General features: G+C 51.0%; 2 protein-coding genes across 6 annotated transcripts in view; both read left to right on the top strand.

Moving 5' to 3' along the window:
• CPA5 (carboxypeptidase A5) overlaps positions 1–1,169 on the top strand; it is a 59,462-nt gene extending 58,293 nt beyond the window's left edge. The window contains 3 exon segments of the mRNA XM_060156682.1: positions 1–25; positions 281–365; positions 855–1,169. Of these exon segments, the coding sequence (XP_060012665.1) occupies positions 1–25; positions 281–365; positions 855–1,042 (298 nt within the window). The 3' untranslated portion in view covers positions 1,043–1,169.
• CPA1 (carboxypeptidase A1) lies at positions 1–18,681 on the top strand. Of its 5 annotated transcripts, none has more exons than XM_060156677.1 (12): positions 1–25; positions 10,831–10,949; positions 11,735–11,838; positions 12,720–12,801; positions 13,259–13,492; positions 13,730–13,831; positions 14,359–14,460; positions 14,652–14,762; positions 15,385–15,475; positions 15,983–16,182; positions 16,697–16,781; positions 18,427–18,681. In XM_060156677.1, exons 2-12 carry the CDS (start codon positions 10,911–10,913, stop codon positions 18,612–18,614), a joined length of 1,338 nt encoding a protein of 445 aa, XP_060012660.1. In that variant the 5' UTR covers positions 1–25; positions 10,831–10,910; the 3' UTR covers positions 18,615–18,681. The 5 variants fall into 5 exon arrangements, with proteins under 5 accessions (XP_060012660.1, XP_060012659.1, XP_060012663.1 ...); XM_060156676.1 differs by lacking the exon at positions 1–25 and adding an exon at positions 10,395–10,683; XM_060156680.1 differs by lacking the exons at positions 1–25; positions 14,359–14,460 and adding an exon at positions 10,395–10,683.
• Positions 18,682–20,084: the final 1,403 nt, after the last annotated feature.

Here is a 20,084-nt window from a genome sequence, read left to right as displayed (position 1 = left end):
GCCTGTTTCAAACCAGGAAGAGTTGGTGAGATTGTCTGCTTAGGGCTTGGGGGAGGCATCCAGCAGACTCCCAACAGGCCCCATGGTAGGGAGTGGGGGGTGGGGGGACTTGTTCTCACATGTGATCAAGTTCAAAACTGGAGGTGCTGTGCTTCCTTCTCACGAGAGCCATCTACATGTTAAACTTCCAAGACTCTGAAGACCCTGCTTCTCAGCAGCTGGTGAGGGTGTGGGAGTGTGGGGAGCGCCGGCATCTCACTCTCTGGATTTAATCTTGCAGTACAGTCTTGCCAAGGATGCAGTGCAGGCCCTGTATGAGGTTCATGGGATCGAGTACATTTATGGCAGCATCAGCACCACCCTCTGTGAGTGAGCCTTCCCTTGTCTGTTGCTGCTTCAGGCACCACATCCACCTAGGGTCGGGCCAGGTGCAAGCTCTGCTGACTGGCAGGCCTGGTTGGCCACAGGGTTGTGCCATAGATCTAGCTGGGCTGGGCCAGAGCTGATTTCCACATTTGAATAGAAGGGTGAATGGTGGTACCCAGACACAGACACCTGTTTCTTTGCAACATTAATTAGTGCCTATCTCCCAATGCCTGGGTTACTGCAATGTTCTTTGAGGGTAAATATCCCAAGTCTGGTGGCCTCCAGAAGCTTCTTTTTGCCAGGGCAGAGATTGGGCTGGGTGAGCAGCGTATGGCCCAGGTTGAGGCCTGGGCCAGGAAGCTTGGTGTGGTCTGGAATGGGTGGGAGTTTGGCCCCCAGGGCCCACTGTCCCCTCAGGATGCCTCTGTACCTTGTGACCACACCCTGTTCTTCCTTTTGGGGGCATTTCTTTGCCCTTTTGTATCCAGATGTGGCCAGTGGGATCACTGTCGACTGGGCCTATGACAGTGGCATCAAGTACTCCTTCACCTTCGAGCTCCGTGACACGGGGCACTATGGCTTCCTGCTGCCAGCCACACAGATTATCCCCACAGCCCAGGAGACGTGGATGGCCATTCGGACCATCATGGAGCACACGCTTAATCACCCCTACTGACAATACTGCTGAGGGCAGAGCCAGAGGGTTTGTCTTCTTTCCCAAGGCCTGGGCTTCTCCTGAAACCCAAGTTATGGATCCCTTCCCCACCCCTGCCCTGACTCCTTAGGAAATAAAAAAAAGTTTGAAGAGGCTTGGTGGCTTCTGGCACTGACTGCCACCCCTTTGGGCTCAGCATTGAGGAGGGGACAGGAGCCTTGGAAATGCCTCTTCATTCCTCAGGTATCCATGCAGACAGGGGGACTAGCAGCCCTTCCTTTTTCTCCTCTTGAAATGTTCTCGGGGCCTAGAACAGATAGCACACCGCCTGGAGCGACTAATACACTGCACTGTCCCTTTGGTATTTACATTTTAAGTGAGCCTGGAGGGGACAGTATTTGATCTGAGGGAGTGGATCTCCAGTGGTGGTGTTTCTGGCACCCGGAGCGAGGGGTGGGTACAGACAGGCAGCCTCCTCCTCTTCCTGCTTCATTTCCCATGCTGGGTAGGGAGTAGACGCACATTTCAGAGTCCTCCATTCAGAAGATCCCTCTCACCCTGTTAATGAAAGTGAAAAAGTTACTGGTTTGTGACCTGCTCTTCCTGGGTACCCTCACAGCCTCCCTTGGTCTTGGGAGCAGAGTCGCAGCCAGTCAGAGCCAGCACAGCACAGCACTGAACATCCAGAGAGAAGTCCTCTTTTTCCTCCTCACGATAATCATCGTGGTTGTCGTGCACTGAGAAGTTAGTTTAGGCAAGGCCATTTACTTTATCTCAGGGAGAGATTCTGAGATAAAAATGAGGTCCCTTCCCCCATCCTCAGGCTTCCTTGTACCTTTTGCCTTCCCCCATCACTGGGCAGCCGGGATAGTGGGTGGGTCTGTTTGCCCTGCTTTCAGGGGAAGGCAAGTACCCCCGAGAACAAGAAGTCAACTGGAGAGCTGAATGGGCTTGTGTAAGTCTGAGGCAGGAAGCAAGACTTTCATTTGCAAAAGCCAGACTTTAGTAATTGTTGTTGCTGAAGGAAAGGATTGTGGATACCCATGAACTGGCGCCTGCAGGACACGGGGTGCAGAGTTTTACAGACAGGGAAGAAAGCGGGGGAAAATAGGAACAAGTCCCCCTTTCCACCCAACCTGTAAAAGAAGACAGAAGTTGGACCAGTTAACGGAAAGAGGGGATCAGTGGTGATCAAAACTCTGGGTATGGGCCATGTCCAATATGGCGCCTGAGCCTCAGATTAACAGTGGCTGAGCAAGGGCTCTGGACAGGTGATTAGAGGCAGCCATATGGCTGGGTACACATCAGTAATGCAGCTGTTGAGAGCTCTTAGCAAAGAAATGAGAAGGTTGGCGGGTAAGAAGGCTTAGGGTAGAGGCGAGTAGGCTGAGCCGAGGGGCCATGCAGCCAGCAGCCATGATGGCACGGTGGGCATCAACTGGGCATGCCTGTGCCCAGGACCAGCTGTTCTGTGTGGGAGGCCTGAGAAATCAGGGAAATGAACCCCTGAAGAACCTAGATCATTTCCAGGGGAAGGGCCAGTGACAGAGGATGAAAGAATCCTGACTCGGGCTAGAGTTTCCCAAAAAAGATGAGTTTTTTTTAGAGCTGGAAGTGGTCTAGAATTTCCAAGCTGAAGTTTTCTGCTATTAACAGAAACCCGAGGTCATGGGCTAAGTTAGATAAATAAAGCAAGTCATACTTTTGCACACTGGAGTCTGTGATTATAACTTTTATGCCCTTTGCACAAATATTTTTATTTCATCCTCAGGGGGAGGATATTACTGGTATTAATAAGCTTATTAATAAGCTCAGATAAGGAGAGCATGATTTGGAGAAGTTTTAAAGGCCACAAAAGGCCATATAGATTGAAAGTTGAGGGAGATTTGAACTTGGGTTTGTGTAACTCCAAAACCACCATGTCACCATTTATCCAAGCGTGGCCTGTGGCAGAATCTATAGGAAGTCATTTAACATAAAGATGTTTGGGTTCCACCCCCAGGCTGAAACAGAATCTCTGGGGTGGACCCCCAAATCTGCTTTTTTTACCATCTTCCCCAGAAATTCCGAGGTCCCTTAAAGGCTGAGAATCTCTGATCCCTGCTTTCCTGCTTCCCAGAAGGAACACATTCAAGTCTTCTAGGGGGAGTGGGGCTTTGGGCCTCCTACCCTCTGCCATTGTCTATTAGGGCTGAAGGTGACTACAGCAGTGGGAAGCCAGTCATCCTTCCCCAAAATATTCCCAAGGGGCTGCCTTGACCCTAGCCAAATGCAGTGTGGTCTGCAGACCACAGGCATCAGCATGACCTGGAAGCTTTTTGGAAATGCAAATTCTCAGGCCACCCCAGCCCTACTGAATCAGAGTCTCTGAGAATGGGACCCAGGTGATGCTAATGCCTAGTTGGAGAAGTATTGCCTTAGAGGCAGGAGTATGTGGACGCTGATGGGCTTCCCAGTAACAGTGAAAATAATAAACTCTTTTCTGGCACATAGTGTGCAGCAGGCATGGTTCCAAGGATTCAACACATTGCCTCCTCACAGCTCTAAGAGGTAGGACTATTTTTTTTAAAATAAATTTATTTATTTATTTTTAAGTTTTGGCTGCGTTGGGTCTTTGTTGCTGTGCGCAGGCTTTCTCTAGCTGCGGTGAGCGGGGGCCACTCTTTGTTATAGTGTGCAGGCTTCTCATTGCAGTGGCTTCTCTTGTTGCAGAGCATGGGCTCTAGGTGCACGGGCTTCAGTAGTTGTGGCACGTGGGCTCAGTAGTTGTGGCACGCAGGCTCAGTAGTTGTGGCGCACGGGCTTAGTTGCTCCGCAGCACGTGAGATCTTCCTGCACCAGGGCTCAAACCCGTGTCCCTTCCATTGGCAGGCAGATTCTTAACCACTGCACCAGCAGGGAAATCCCGAGGTAGGACTATTACTGTTCTTATTGTCAGATGAGGAAGCTCAGGCTCAGAGAGGACAGTGGCTTTTAAAAGGCACATAGCTACTGAGTGGCAGGCCTGGGACTGGCCTGCAGGTGACCCTGAGTCATGCCCAAAGCCCTTCAGGACCAGGACCAGGAACTTGTTGCACAGATCTCTGTGCAGCCAACAGGCCCACAGAAGTTGGGGCTGAAACTGCTTTCCAGATGGGGGGTCTTCTTAAAAGGCAATTTTTTCCTTAAAATCCTTCAGTGACTTAAAATAAAACCCGCCCAAGGCGCCACATGGCTGGCCCTGCTATAGGCCCTACAAGGTGGCTGGCCCTCTCTCACCTTGTTTCAACGCCTCATTCGTCAGCCCCAACCTCACCAGCTTTTTCTCAGTTACTTCAGCTCCTTCCCAACTAGGGGCCTTTGTATGTGCTGCTCCTCCTTGTCTGGAATATTGTTTCCTCTTACTCTTCCTTCGTGTGGCCCACCCCGTAAAATTTCCCCTTCAATTTCATTGCTTCACTAGTCCTTCTAGGACCACCCACTGGAAGTAGATCTATTATTTTCTTTTCCTGAGCCTTATTTCTTTCTTTGATAGCAGTGATAATAATTAATTGACTTCTTTATTTGTTATTGTCTCTACTGCTAGTTTGAGAGCCTATGAGGGGAACGACCATGTTTGGGTTATTCACTCTCAGTTCCTGTCAGGCACACAGTAGGTGCTCAATATTCATTGAAAGGGGGTGTTTCTTCTCCTCAGCCTAGTGCAAATTACAACTAGGTTTAGCGTATGTGACAGAAACCCACCTTACTGTGGCTTAACCAGATCAAGGTTTTGTTTCTCTTACAGAATAAGTCATCTGCGGTGGGCAGTGCAGGGCTAGTTCAGTGACTCCTTGATGCACTGGGGACCCAGACCCCTCTGGCCTGTTCTGTTTTGCCACTTTCCTACTATTTTGACCCCTAGTCTGTTGCCATCATATGACTGAATTCCAGGCAAAAAAAGGGTAAGGGTAAGGGGCAAAAAAATGTGAGCCAGCTGAATTGGCCATCCATGGGCTTAAACTTACATCTTATTGGCTGGGACTGCGTCAGGTGACCACGCCCAGCTGCAAGAGAGGCTAGGAAGTTGCTTTATAGCTGGACACATTACTGACCCCCCCAAAAATTGGAGTTTTGCTGGTAAGGAGGAAGGGGAGGATGGATACTGGGAAGGCAGCCAGCAGCGTCTGTTGCAGCTTCTCTGATGGGAGAGAGGATTTGAAGGGGCCTTTGAATCCATTTCTTTGCTCTAGCTCATCAAGTGACTGACTTTATCATAAAGCCATAGAATTTTCCAGATGAAAGGGTCCTTTGAAAGCTTCTAATCCAACCCTTTGCAGTTATAAAGACTGGGGGCCTCCGGATCATCTAACTTACGCAAGGCCCCACATGAACCTAATGGCTGAGAGAAGCCGGGGATCGTCCTCCTAGGACTGAGGGGTCTCCTCAGCAAGCCCAGGGGGGTGATGGCTGGGGATTTAAGCTTATCAAGTAAAAGCTCAAGACTTAGACATGCAAGTTTTGAAGATATTACAGAATAATCTCTTTTTCATAAAACTTGATTTCCCCCACCCCCATTTCTTAGGTATATAATGCTAAACAAGAATTTATTTTTCTGCATTCTGCTTGTTTTTCTTTTTTTTTTTTCCTCCCAACAAGCTGTCTTTTTTTCGTATGTTTCTTCATCCTTTTCACCAGTAAAATTTATGAGCATTTATTTAAAAGAAAAAAACATTGGAAAAACTGAAGAGAGAAAGAGCGATTATACATATGGAAAGCTATAAAGAACCACAGTGAATGTGCTGTGGTTATTGCTTTCTTAAGAAAATAAACTAGGCAGGCAGTTTGGAATGTGAAAGAGTCCTGTGTGAGGGCAGGGCAGGCGGCAGAGGCCAAGGGTGATGCACTAATGGCTGGGGTCCTGGGAGTCCCGTGAGGTGCTGTCCATTTCCCCTGTCCTCCTCCATCTCCCCTCTGACCACCCCATACAGGGCCAGAGAGAAAATGAATTTACTGAAAAATAAAATTAAAAAGATTCTTTAGAAAAATAAGAAGGCCCAGGCAGCCACTTAGTACAAACTGAGGGAAAAACCAGTGAACATAGGGCCTGTCAGTGCTTGACAAACTGGTGAGGACATGTTCCTCTTGTAGGTGATGGTGGGGGTGTGTGTCCTGAAGGACAACTCCAGCCTGTTCGCCTTCAGAGTCTCCTTACCCCAGGATTCGGGACCATCCTTGGGAATGATGATACAAATCTATTTGTTCGGCTTGTCCCTCACTAACTTCTCCCCGGGGTCTGCACTCGGCCTCTTGCTCTCTCCTAACCAGCTTTACCAACTTCTGTGGCTCTCATCCACCCACCCATCAGCCCACCTCTCTCAATTCCCCAAAGCATAGCCAAGACTACAGGGTAACATCTCACAAAATTTTACTTGGGAATACGGAAGGGAAATGCAATGTAGAAAATAAAGCACTTAAATTGGATGCTGGAGATTGCTGTCGTTGGGGTTGGTTCACGTTCCTTCATGAGGTAACCCCTACAGCCTTCATTCTCCTTGACCCTCTGCCTGCTCCCACATTGCCCCCAAGTGTAACAATGCACCCTCAAGTGCTCCCCAGCTCCTCTCCCAGGCTCAGGCAGAGGCAAACCTCCCCTTCCCCGTTTTTCCTTCTACACATGGGACATTCCTGCTTGGCTCCTCTCTCTTTTGCATCTCTGTTCTGAGATTTGGGCTCTGACTTGACTTTTTTTTTTGCAGTACGCGGGCCTCTCACTGTTGTGGCCTCTCTCGTTGCGGAGCACAGGCTCCGGACGCGCAGGCTCAGCGGCCACGGCTCACGGGCCCAGCCGCTCCGCGGCATGTGGGGTCTTCCCGGACCGGGGCATGAACCTGTGTCCCCTGCATCGGCAGGCGGACTCTCAACCACTGCGCCACCAGGGAAGTCCTGACTTGACTTTTCCTAAAGACCCACTGGAGTGCTGCTCCCTCCAGGTGACTCTTCCTCCAAAGAAAGATTCTGCCTCCATTCTGGGGTCAAACACTGCTAGCTACTTTAAAACGACAGTTCCACAGCTTCAAAGCAAACAAATAGGCTCTGCTGGACACTCAGTAACGAAAGCAAAACTCAAGGAGGCTGCTGATGGGCCTCCACCTCCTCGTCTTCCACGTCACCCCCACCTCCACCCCAAAACCCCCTGCTGCAGCTTCAGCAGGATGTGGTCCCTCCCAACCTACACTACCCTGGGAACACTTACCCACTGCAAACCCCAGGGCCCCTGTGGCTCTATTCTGATCTTCCCGCAAACCTGGTGAGCCTCTCTCCACCCTGCCCAGACCTGTCATGATGGCTGAGATTTGTTTGGGGGTAAAAATACAAATGTCCCAGAATCATAGAGTGTCACAACTGGAAGGGACCATGGAGATCATTCTGACCAACTCCCTCCCTTCGTAGATGAGGAAACTGAGGTCCAGGGATGTATAGGGACCTGCCCCAAATCATATGCTGGGTTTGTGGCAGTCTACTTTTACAAGGCATTCCTCTCCCATTTTGCTCTCTTCTGAAGTTAGACAATGTCTGTGTGAGCTGGGTACTTTTTTCTTTCTTTTTCTTTTTTAAAAAAATTCTATTGGAGTATAGTTGATTTACAATGTTGTGTTAGTTTGAGGTGTATAACAAAGTGAATCAGTTATACATATACATATCTCCACTCTTTTTTAGATTCTTTTCCCATATAGGCCATTACAGAGTATTGGGTAGAGTTCCCTGTGTGATACAGTAGGTTCTTATTAGTTATCTGTTTTATAGCTGGGTACTTTTTTCAATCACATGTGACAAAAAACCTACTTGAAAAAGCTTGAGGAAAAAAAAGAGAATAGAATTTGTTGGCTCATCCCTAGAGCTGGGGTGGGGGTGGGGTGGCTAGGTCCACCTGAATCACATGGCCTCGGAGTTGGGAAGGGTGGACCCTCAGGGAAAAAGGAGATGCTGTTATCAGGAGGAGGATACTCGGTGGGGCAAATGAGAGATGTCCTTTACAGCCCACCACTTGGCTGCCTCAAATTCCCATATAGACTTCTTTTCCCACATGCACACTTTACCACGTACAGCCTTAAACACACTTGCCAAAGGGGGATAGCTGAAGTCTCATCCATCTACTTCTTGCAGCCATTCTGACTGCACCCGTTTGTGCTCTCTTCAAAGTTCTCCCTTGCCCACTGTCCCCCTTTGATCTCTAATATGGACATGGGGGACTGCTTCTCCTTATGCCGCTTTAACAACCCATTTTCTAGGTTTTGGTTTGGGGGTCTCTAAGCATTGTCTTAGAGCTTCTGTTGACCATGCCTGGACATTCTCTGGCAACAGGACTGCCACGGATAGTTGCCCAGTTTGTGCACTGCACAAAGGTATTCTGCTGAGGACAAGGGATGAGGTCTGTCCAGAGTGGGAGGGGTGCCTTTCTCCATTTCACATAAAGGCTCCCCTGGGCTAAAATTTATTGTCTTCTGACAATACAAGTACTTTAAAAGCTTAGTAAGTCCACCAGTTAGAATGCTTTTTACAGCAACAACAGAAATCCCAATTAATGAAAAGAAAATGAATATTCTTTCATATTATATAGTCCGAAGGTGGGGCAACAGACTTGACAATATTCGAGAAAGGTACCTCCTTCTCAAGAGTGGGGAAATGTTTTCTAGAAGCTTCCTCACTGGCCTCCCCTCACATCTCATTGACAAAACTGTGTCACGTGCCCACCTCTAAACCAATCACTTCACTTGCAAAAGAGAATGAGATTCCTTGAAGATTGTCTTAGACCAATCTTAGAATTTATCCCTAAGCTGGGAATGGGGTGACTTTCCTGAGGGGTGACACCTGCATTCAATCTGGGTTTGCTCAGCCAGCAGGAAGGAGAAAGGGATGCTGAATGCTTGTCCACGTGGAAACAGCAGGTCTTTCGTCTATTTGCGCTCAGGCACTTACCCAGTGACTTGTCCTTGAATCTAGATGCCGGCCTGGTGGTTTCTTTCTCATGCTAATAGGTCTTGGTGCTCTGCCTGTTCCCCCAGCTTTCAGCCCAATGGCCCTCATCCTTTGCCCTTGCTCTGGACCAATGTCAAACATGCCCATGGGTAGAGAGGCAGAGTTGTGGCCCTCTGCCCCAGGTTCCAGTCTAGCAAATTGGTCTTTACCAAAAGGCAATTTTCAGCTTACTGAGGTGCTTTGGAGGGACCCCAGGAATTAGGCTTAATTTCCATCTGAGACCCACATTCCTCTGCCACTGTGCTTTCAGCTTCCTGCCAGTGCTGGCCTTAATTTCAACTTGCAACATTGAATTAATCTTTTCCAACCTTGCAAGAAAATAGACTATATGACTCTTGGACAACTTAGATTGCTGGCTGGAGGCAGCAAGAGGCCCCTTGGCGAGGCAGTGCCTTCCCCCCACCCCTTTTCCAATGGTCTTGTCTTTTCTGGAAGAAATTCACAAAAGGCCAAGAGTTAGCCAACACACCCTTCAACATGTGTAGTGTGCATGAAACATTAAAAATTATAGGACCACTTTTGATTTAGAAATAGAAAAAGAAATATTGTTTTCATAATGCAAACTAAAGAAAGGCTCTACGAAACTTTCTTTCCTAGTGGGGAACAGATTAGAGCAGCTCGAGGGGCTTCCTTGGTGGCATAGTGGTTAAAAGTCCACCTGCCAATGCAGGAGACACGGGTTCAAGCCCTGGTCTGGGAAGATCCCACATGCCACAGAGCAGCTAGGCCCAGGCGCCACAACTACTGAGCCTGCGCTCTAGAGCCCACGAGTCACAACTACTGAAGCCCGTGCGCCTAGAGCCCGTACTCCACAAAGAGAAAAGCCACCGCAGTGAGAAGCCCGCGCACCACAACAAAGAGTAGCCCCTGATCCCCACAACTAGAGAAAACCTGTGCGGAGCAATGAAGAACCAACACAGCCATAAATAAATAAATAAATAAATAAAATTAAAAAAGGAACAGCTCGAGAGCACTGCAGGGCACTGAGAGATGAGGGGGACTGAGGGATGGGTGAGACCTGGTTCCTGGTCTCAGGAAATGTCTAGTCTCATTGGGGAGACAGAAATAACACTCTAGGAACAATTAAGGAGAAATAAATATCAGTTTGTGCTCAAGAACCAAACAGTGTGATAAACACCACTTCCCTTCCATCCCTGGCAAAATCCAGTCATTAAGACCCAGATCAAGTTTCACATTCTTGGTAAAGTCTTCCCTGGACACTCTTGGATGAGCCCATAGTTCTAAGTCCATACCCCTACTGGTACTTTTCACTTCACATCACAGGAAATGCACTGCTCAGGTCTCCTACAGCAAGGAGAGCAACCCAGTGAGTGTCTTTTATGTTTAATCCTGTCTTGGTGACAGCTTCTTGGAGACCTGTTGGAGAACCAACATGTTGGTTGGTTACTTCTGTCTTTCCCGCTAGACTGTGAGCTCTCTCAGCTCCCTGACAAGTCAGTGGGGAGTATCACCGTGGTATGATGTGGCCACACTTCCCACGGGCTGTTCCCAGCTAGTGACTGAGCACAATGCGGCACTAGTACCAGCATTCCTATAGGACGTAGGGCTCCCTGAACTGCAATGTTGGCTCCAAGATTCAGAACTGCACTGCTGCCTGAGTTCCTCCTGCCCAATCCTCTCCCAGGTGTCAGACCTGCAACGAGGTAAGGCTCTTCTCTCTCCCCTTTATCCTTCATGGATGTGTCTCCCCATGAATCTCTTGCATGCTTAATCCTGTCTTATTGACCCACAGCTTCTTGGAAAGCCTGAGAGGACACAAGTTAGTTGGTTACTTCTGTCTTCTCCATTAGACTGGGTTCTGTGAGATCAGGGACCCACCCGTCTGCTTCGGGCATCATCTCAGGGTGGAGCACAGGACCTGACCCAGAGGATGAATGAGCAAAGAGATGAACATTTAGAGAAGGGGCAGGTAGGTGAGAGAGAAAGAAGCCAGAGGAAGCTTCAGGGAGGTGGTAAGCCTTGCCTGGGGTCTGGAGGGCAGGAAAAGCTGCCAGAGTAGAAAGGAACAGTCTTCATGGAGGCTCAATATCTGTTGAGGATGGATTCAGTGTTTCATCATCTTCCCAGAGCTATGCTCAGGAGAGAGTTGTGGGTAGATGTAATGGGGTCACTCTGCCTTGGCATAGGAAGGTTGGACCATAGGAGGTGGGCTAGGGAGGCAGAGGGAAGAGATGGAAACCGGAAAGGGCCGCCTTCATTGTTGGCAGTGCCCAAGCCTGAGGCCCTGACCCAGAGCAGGGCCCCCAGATGCTGCCGGGGAACCACTGGGGCCCTGGTGGATTAGGGCAGATTTGTGTTAGATGTCTCTGCAATGAGGTCAGCATCCAGAGCCAGAGCAAATTCCCCGTTGTGAATTCCAGTGTCTCCTATACAGTGTGCAGTCCCAACAGGGTTCTGGCCCTGGTTCCCACCACCGCACTTTCTAGTCAGAGGACATCTGGTTACAGTTCCCATCAAGGGCAACCCTTGATCCCAGAGCCCTAGAGCAGTGGGGGTGGAGGGAAACTTCTGCTTCTGTGCTGTGGCCTGATTCCCACAAGGCCACCGAGACTGGTAAGAGTGGGGCTGGGAAGTTTCCTTCACGGGGTTGTACCCTAAAGGTCAGGCAGCCCTGGACAAAGCCCGTGTGGTGAGAAGCCAGGAAATCTGGGAGCTGGCTGGGGTCCCAGAAGGTCCCATCCTGCTCTCTCATAGGAACAAAAGAGCTGGTGCTCCGGGAAATGGGAGAAGAGGACACCTCACATGAGGCTGCAGCTGGTGTGGCCACTCCAGAATCCTGGCTCCTTCTCCATTGCCGGGTCAGTAAACAGGACCATAGGGTCTGTGGGCTGCAGGGCTCTGGGCAATCAGGGCTCCAGCTGGGAGGCCTCAGCCCTAGCTGACCCTCAGGCCCAGGACGGCCCCTCATGGCCAGGGGTTGAGGCCTGGCTTATCTCTCCAGCTGTCCTGTTCCCTGCCACTTTATCAGGGAGAGTGGGTAGGTGTCAGAGCTTGGAACTCCCACCTCTCCCTCCCCGTGGGATAGAGCCCAGGTGCAAGTGGAAGGACAACTCTTGGGCACAGCCAGGAGACCTCTGTCCTGGGAGAGTTTAAAAGGCCCCAGGACCTTCTCCGCCTCAACTGACCTTCCCAACTGGCTGCAGCATGCAGGGGCTGCTGATTTTGAGCGTGCTGCTGGGGGCTGTCCTTGGCAAAGAGGACTTCGTGGGGTAGGAGCATGGAGAGGAAGGGGTGCTCAGAAGGGAGATAGGGAGGACTTAACCCCCAGCCAGCATCTGGAGGAGAGGGACAGACAGACACATGGGAAGATGGTCAGAGAGGAGCAGACTAGCACATCCTGGAAGGCAGGCTGACTGGGGACCAGGACTGAGAAGGGGTCAGGTCTCTTAGGACAGCCTCTTGAGCCCTGGAGAATATCTGAGCTCTGAGGAGGACTCTTCAGAAGAGGAGGCAGGAGGAGGCCTAGCTAGCTTTAGAGAGAAAGAGTCTAAGCTGGGATAGGGACAGCAGCAGTGTCCAGAAGGTTCCGAGGAGCCCAGGCCTCCCGTCGCTAGGATCCCTCGTGCTTCCCCTGCTCAGCCCAGAGGACCGAGGCCCAGCCGCCCTCCTCCCACCTGGGGAGCACGCATAGCCAGTAGGAGCTGCTCAGGCCCTCAGTCTCCCCTCCCGCTCTGCCCAGGCACCAGGTGCTCCGAATCTCTGCGGCCGATGAAGCCCAGGTACAGATGGTGAAGGAGCTGGAGGACCTGGAGCACCTACAGGTTAGAGGATGTGGGAGCTGCCCTGAGGCCCCAGGGTACGTCTCAGGGCAGATGGGCTCGCCTCAGACCCCCTCCCACCTGGGGCCAAATGGGGCCTGGGCTCTCTCTCCCCAGCCACCCAGGAGGGAGCCATGGGACTGATCCCTGTTAGGAAGTGACTTAAACTTCCCAGTGCTAGAATCTTGCTGCCTTTGAGCATCTGAGCAAAAGAGCCCCCCACACCGCCCCAACTTCTAATTCTTTTCTCTCCCTTGCTGCCTCAAAGCCTCTCCACTCTGCTTCCTGGGCCATTTCCCTGACCAAACTGGACTTTGTCCAGCACCCAGGGATTCCCTGCAGCCTCTTCCCCTAACAGCTGTGCCCCATCCCCAATTATATGGGAAATTCTGGTGCCGACACCCTATCCTGGGCAGGCCCTTTCCCAGCCCGCTGTGACAGTGGCTCTTGTCCTCCCCAGCTGGATTTTTGGAGGGGCCCTGCCCAGCCAGGCTCCCCCATCGACGTCCGAGTGCCCTTCCCCAGCATCCAGGCTGTCAAAGTCTTCCTGGAGGCCCGTGGCCTCAGATACACAATCATGATAGAGGACGTGCAGTCGCTGCTGGACGACGAGCAGGAGCAGATGTTCGCCTCCCGGAGCCGGGCCCGCAGCACTAACACCTTTAACTATGCCACCTACCACACCCTGGAGGAGGTGAGGGACCCCAGGGCCCCGCTCCACAAGCACCAAGCTCTTCGTCAGACTGGCAGAACGCGCCAGGGCCAGCCTGGGTGTGCGTGACATCTGCTCTGTCACCATGTGGCCTCGAGGCTCTGGGTCGTGGCTCCTCCGCATTCAGGGCTCACAGCAGGCTTGCTAATGGAGCTGCTAAGGGAGGCATCCAGGTGCCCGGAAGCCATGAAGGCAGCCTTCCCTCCTCTGCCTCCTCAGATCTATGACTTCATGGACTTGCTGGCGGCCGAGCACCCACAGCTTGTCAGCAAGCTCCAGATCGGCAGCAGCTACGAAGGCCGTCCCATCTACGTGCTGAAGGTAACGGGCACCTGCCAGTGGATGTACGTGAGCACATCTGCAAGACTGGGCCCCCACATCTGTGCGTAGGCACCCATGGGTGAGCCCAGGGTTACAGAGAACACACTGTTATATGGACTCCCTGTGTAGCATAGGTGTGTGCATACCAGTACACACACAATTTTAGGTGACGCAAGTGTTTCCAGTCAAGTGTCACATTGTGGAAAGTATCCCAGTGTCTGGTAGTCCAGATAAAATGTTTTGTTTGTGACCTCCGACAGAGAACTATGTATGGGCATTGGAACATGGAGGGGCCCGAAAGTCTGGCTGAGTCATTATTTGCGCCAAGCTTGAGCTGAGGGCAGGAGGCAAAGCTCTGCAGGATCCCGGTCCAGACCCACTCCCACATCCCACCTGAGTGATGGTCCCACAAACAGAGCCTCAACCTGAGATACCAGAGAGCAGACAGCCTCTGGGTTGGGGTGCACTCCCCTTCAAGGAGGTGAGACAGGGCCCCAGCTGAACTATTTCCTGCTCTTCTCATCCAGTTCAGCACTGGGGGGAACAACCGTCCAGCCATCTGGATTGACACGGGCATCCATTCTCGGGAGTGGGTCACCCAGGCCAGTGGGGTCTGGTTTGCAAAGAAGGTAAGCCTACGGAGGTGAGGGTGCTCTCGCCTGGTAGGGCATCGGTATCCAAGGCCCATAGAAGCCCTGGCCCCTGCTTCCATCCAGAAGCAATGACCACAGAGGGAGGTCGAGGGCAGGCATCCATTGCTCTAGCATGGCAGATTCCTGGCCTGGCGCGCTCTGCCCCTCTGCTCCCCAACCTCCACCAGATCGCACAAGACTATGGCCAGGACCCAGCTTTCACTGCCATTCTGGACAACATGGACATATTCTTGGAGATCGTCACCAACCCTGATGGTTTTGCCTTCACCCACAGCAAGGTACAGGCCTTCTCCTCTTCTTGGGGAAAGCAGGGTGGGCCTCTGTCCTCTGAGCCCCACAAGCTACTCACCCCTAATCTCAACTCCCAGAAGTTGAGAGAGGGACAAACAGACCTGTCCCCCTAGACTAGGGGTTCTTGACCTTGGCATTCTTGACATTTGGGGCAGATAATTCTTCATGTGTTGGGGGCTGTCCTGCGCAAGCAGCTTCCTGACTGACTCAAGCCCCCAGATGAGACAACCAAAAACATCTTCAGATATTGCCAAATGTCCAGGTTGTGGGGGACAGAACTTTCCCCAGTGGAGACACACTGCCCAGACCTTCTTCCCTGGTTCTACTTTATGTCTATGGGACAGCATGCTACCAATCAATTTTGTAAGGGGCTGGGGGGGTGGTTGCCACATGCCTTCCTCTTTCTGCCAGTAGAACCCCCTGGCCAAATGCCATCCATTGTCTCCTCCATTTTCCTTCAGCCAAGAGCCCCCTTTGCAGACCTTCCTCCCTGACAACCAGTTGAAAGTAGCCTTCTGATTCCATACTGTGTCCACACCCAGGCTCCGGATTGGGGCTCTGTGTTGATTGTGGCCTCTGTTGGGTGGCTGATCACTTTTCCTTTCTCAGAATCGAATGTGGCGCAAGACTCGATCCCTGACGTCGGGCTCCACCTGCATTGGGGTGGACCCCAACAGGAACTGGGACGCTGGCTTTGGGAGTAAGGCCCAGTGTGGTTTGGGGAGCAGGGATGGGACACCCCAGAATGGCTTCTTACTGTCCTTTGTCCTGTCATCCCCCAAGCCTCTCCTGCCCCAGCAGTGGAGGCACATGGGTAATGTTGGCCTCTCCTCCAAGGTGCACAGTGAGGAAGGTGGCCCTCTGAGATCTGCTTGTCCCTTGCCTGTAAAGTCCTTCCCAATGGAACTGAGGTCTGAAACCAATCTATTGGTTGTCTAGCGTAACTTCAGCTCCTTCCCTCTGTGGTCACTTCACTGCAGGAACTGGTGTTGCTTGAGGAGCCCTTCCTACCTCTCTGGGCATGTCCATCAGCTTTGTCCAAGTTTGGCTGGGGAGGGAGGCAGGACCCCCAGCTTATAAAAGGCTTCTGCCCTTTCCTTATCCGGGGTGGGGGTGAGCCCTCCTGCATCTCAACTCATGCAAAGACCAGAAGCCATGGAAGCTACATTGCTTGGGTGTAAGGAATGCCAACTCTCCCCTCCCACAGAGGCCGGATCCAGCAGCAACCCATGCTCGGAAACTTACCGTGGCAAGTTTGCCAATTCCGAAGTGGAGGTCAAGTCCATCGTGGACTTTGTGAAAGAACACGGGAACATCAAGGCCTTCATCTCCATCCACAGCTACTCCCAGCTCCTCTTGTATCCCTTTGGCTACAAAAGAGAATCACCTGCAGACAAGGATGAGCTGGTACGTGCTGATCCCTGCTTGCCCTCTCATCCCAAAGGCAGCTTTGGGTGGGCCTGGGTTTATCCATCAAACCTGCTTAAGGCACGAGGCCCTACACTGTGCCTAGCACCCCTTTCTCCCATGGACCCCTGATGGCTTGAGAAGACCAGCAGGGCAGACTAGCCTTTCTGTCTGGAAAGCTGAGGCACAGAGTGGTTGAGTCACTTCTGTCACATGACAGAGGAAGGGGTAGGGGTGGACTTTGAGCTTGTACCACAAGTTTAAACCTGGAGCTGCAGGGTGACCAAAGGGCAGTGAAGTAGCAGCCAGACATCCCACAAGGTCACATCCTGCTGAGTTCCCGGGCCTGACCCTGCAGGACCCAACAGGTTCCATGCTCTCTGCTGGGGGCCGGCTTCTGCAGGGTATGTGCTCCTGGGTCATCCTGCCAGCCCCCAGGGTACCCTGGCCCTGTGGTTCTGGGGGTCTGGCACTGCTGGCCATGACAAGCAGTCTTGCTTGGCGTTTTCTCCAGGATCAGGTGGCTAAGTCTGCTGTTGAGGCCCTGACCTCTCTGTATGGGACCAAGTTCAAGTATGGCAGCATCATCACAACAATTTGTAAGTAGGTGCATTGTCTCTGTGGGTGGTCTGGGAGGAAGCTCAGCTGGCTTTCCCTGCTGGAGGAAGTGTCCCTCCTGGAGGAGGTAGCCAAGGGTTCCCCAACCTGGGAGCATGGGTGAGGAGAACAGCCCTGGCCACGCCTGACTACTGCTGGCTTGGTGGGCAGCGGGGCCCTTTCCTCATGTGAACTCTACCTTCCTCGATACCTTCAGACAAACCCTTCAGTTCCTCTGAGAACTCTTATCTTGGGGTTAAGTTCAGCTTCATGCATGGAGCGGGTAGAGAGTTCTGCTGGCCTTTGTATTGTAGATCCCTAAGAAATTCAACTTAAAAAATACTCTTCCTCCAATGCCCTTCAGTTAGAGAATATATCCTATCTTTTCCCAGCTTACTTATCCATGCACTGCCCCTGAGAGGAGGACTGCTACATCAACATGGAATTAAGTCAACAAATGTTTATTGAACACCTATGATACACCAGGCCTTGTTTTGTGTGCTTGGGATACAGTTGGGAATAAAAATAAGCCAAGATCAGGAAACCTCCATTCTAGCCAGCCATGACAATAAACATGAATAAGGAAATGATACCATGTGTTAGGTGATAAGTGCTGGGAGAAAAAGAACTACTGGGACAGGGTGAGGGGACTCAGGAGTACTGGGGGTGGAAGCAGGGCAGGTGGACTGAAGCATAGGCCTCATTGAGAGAGTGAAATTTGGGCAAGTATTGAAGGAAAGGAGGGATGGAGCTAAGAGGCTATTTGAGGAAGAGCCTTCCAGGCAGAGGAATCTTCTAGAACAAAGGCCTTCCCGTGTGCCCTGACCTGGCGTGTATGGGAACGGCAGGAAGAGCACAGAGACCCAGTGGCTGCAGCAGAGACAGGTGGCGGGGATGGCAGCAGGGGTTGAGGTTGCGGTGTTCAGATCCCATTGAGCCCTGAAGAGACACAGCAAGCTTGTGGCTGACAGGAGGTGAGAGTACTGAAGAAGCAGGGCGCAGGGACACACCTCAGACTTCCTGCCCCAAGTGCCCAGTTCTGGGGGTGAGTGAGTCACAGTCTCACCTGGGGCTGGCCTTACTTTTGGACTCCAGGCCTTCTTTGGAAACTGTTTTAACCCTGAGTCAAAAGGTTTTTGCTTTGTTCAATATTGTGGAGTTAAATTCTGATATGCAGCCACCTCCCTCTCCCGTGCCCGATTCTGCAGCTGCTTTGATACCTACTGCAAATCTGTCTGCAAAAGACAGACGAGGGGCTTTTGCTTTGACTCTGACCCTTGCACTTTCCCCCTGCAGACCAGCATCCGGGGGACAGTCCTGGTTACCCAAGTGGGCAACTCTGGTATATGTGGGGGCTTGACCCAAGTGGCTGTTAGATAGAGGTGGCTTTCAAAATCGTGGGAGCTTCCTTGCATGACCCAGTGAGAGGAGAACCATCGCTGGTCTGCCTCTCTGGGCCTCTTGGACTAAGACCCTTCAGGGGAGCTTCTTGGGAGGAAGCCAGGCTGCTTGGTCAACAGTAGGAACTTAGCAGATGCTGACTCCAGTCAACACTGCACGAGGCTCTGGGCTTTGGACCATTAGCCCAGCCCATGCAAATGTTTTCAAGCGAGTGACCTTTGTTCTGCCGGTCTGCTCCTGCCCCAGACCAAGCCAGTGGAGGCACCATTGACTGGACCTACGACCAGGGCATCAAGTACTCTTTCACCTTCGAGCTCCGGGACACCGGGCGCTATGGCTTCCTGCTGCCGGCCTCCCAGATCATCCCCACGGCCCAGGAGACATGGCTGGCACTTCTGACCATCATGGAGCACACGCTGAATCACCCCTACTGACCCGGCCCTTCAGCGCTGTCTTCCTCCTCCTCTCCGTCCCCACCCAGGCAGCCAAATAAAGTTTGAGTGTACATGGACCAGAATGGGGCTCATGTGTGGGAATGCATGTGGCATGTCTGCCTTTTCAAGCTGTGGCAGAAGTGATTTAGTTCCCGCAGGTCTCACTGGAAACGTGTGGGTAGTTGGACTAGATGACCCTTAAACTCCCCTGCATTCCAAGGTCCTGTGAAGTTGTATCCAAGTGGCATCTGTTTTAATTAGACCACCCTGAGCTCAGCTCGTCAGTGGGGTGATTTGTTCATACCTTAGGAGCAAGCAGCAGCCACAGCTGCTAACCAAATGCCCGGCACCCCGCAGTGGTGAGGAATTCAGCTTGTACAATAGTGTAGCTGGTTGGATCCATTCATCTACAAAAGCAATAACCCTGAGTACAAACTAGAATAATCCTAGTGGCCACTGTTGTCCCAAATCAATGTTGCAGCCAGGTAAAGCAAATTTCTGTAGAGCAAAGTATGGTCTCCCACTCCTAATTAAGTTGGAAGGACACAGTTGGGTTAAATGGAATCATTTACTGAAGATAAAGAACAAACACCAATCCCAGGGCATTTTATTAATTGAAGTGTATCAGGAAGACTTTGCCTTTAGAGACAGAAGTAGTTTACTTCTCACTGCCCCATCCTTTCTAGCATCTCCTGCTACATTGTCTCCTCTTCCACTCACCACCACTCATTATCGTTAGCAAAATTTCTCAAACGTAAGGCTCTCCTCTCCTTCCCCATACCCTCCACAGCTCCTAGAATTTGGCTTCCCTCCCTTGCTTGGTGATTCTGGTGGCTGTGATATCACACTTAGTGGCTAGCACCACAGCACATAGCATATATCTCAACTTTTTTTCAAAGCAAGAATCTACATTCCATTTCTTCCAAATCTCTTAAGGTGTGACTGTCAAGCAGGGGGTTCCTCCCACTGAACTTGCTGGGAAGTGGATGGGGGGTGGCTTGGTAGCTTCCCAAATAGGGGGGCTGGGGTAAGGATGGCAGCCTCTCCCTGTATCAGTCAGATGAAGTATCACAATGCATCCATCTTCACTGACTTAAAATCTGTGTCTTTTTCACATAAAATAGCCTGAAGATCAAACGATTTTTTCTTTTTTTTTAAAGGCCCATTGGGGAATTTTCATCTTGGAGGTTTTTTATAATTTTTAATTTTCTAAAATTGAGGTATAGTTGATTTACAGTATATATTAGTTTCACATATACAATATAGTGATTCAAAATTTTTATACCCCATTCATTTTTTTATTTTAATTTTTTTTTGCTACCAAACATTCTAAAAAACAAAAAGAATGAGGCTGACTATACATATAGTACACATAAAGTTATACATATATAAGTTTATGAGGCAAGGTTAAATGGTGTTTCAGTCTTTACAGAAGGATGATCTAAAGATTTTATGACACTTCCTTCAAGT

Source organism: Lagenorhynchus albirostris, chromosome 8, assembly GCF_949774975.1.
Source record: "Lagenorhynchus albirostris chromosome 8, mLagAlb1.1, whole genome shotgun sequence".
Lineage (NCBI taxonomy): Eukaryota > Metazoa > Chordata > Mammalia > Artiodactyla > Delphinidae > Lagenorhynchus > Lagenorhynchus albirostris.
The sequence above is the reverse complement of the archived record's forward strand: the minus strand, read 5'-3'. Positions and strand labels throughout refer to the sequence as shown.

What these genes read in the sequence shown, in the direction of transcription:
- CPA1 (XM_060156677.1), top strand. Translation starts at nt 10,911, where the DNA reads ATGAATGAGCAAAGAGATGAACATTTAGAGAAGGGGCAG. An exon ending in GTCCCATCTACGTGCTGAAG is followed by an intron (nt 13,832 to 14,358) that starts GTAACGGGCACC and finishes CTTCTCATCCAG; the next exon opens with TTCAGCACTGGGGGGAACAA. An exon ending in CAGCATCATCACAACAATTT is followed by an intron (nt 16,782 to 18,426) that starts GTAAGTAGGTGC and finishes CTCCTGCCCCAG; the next exon opens with ACCAAGCCAGTGGAGGCACC.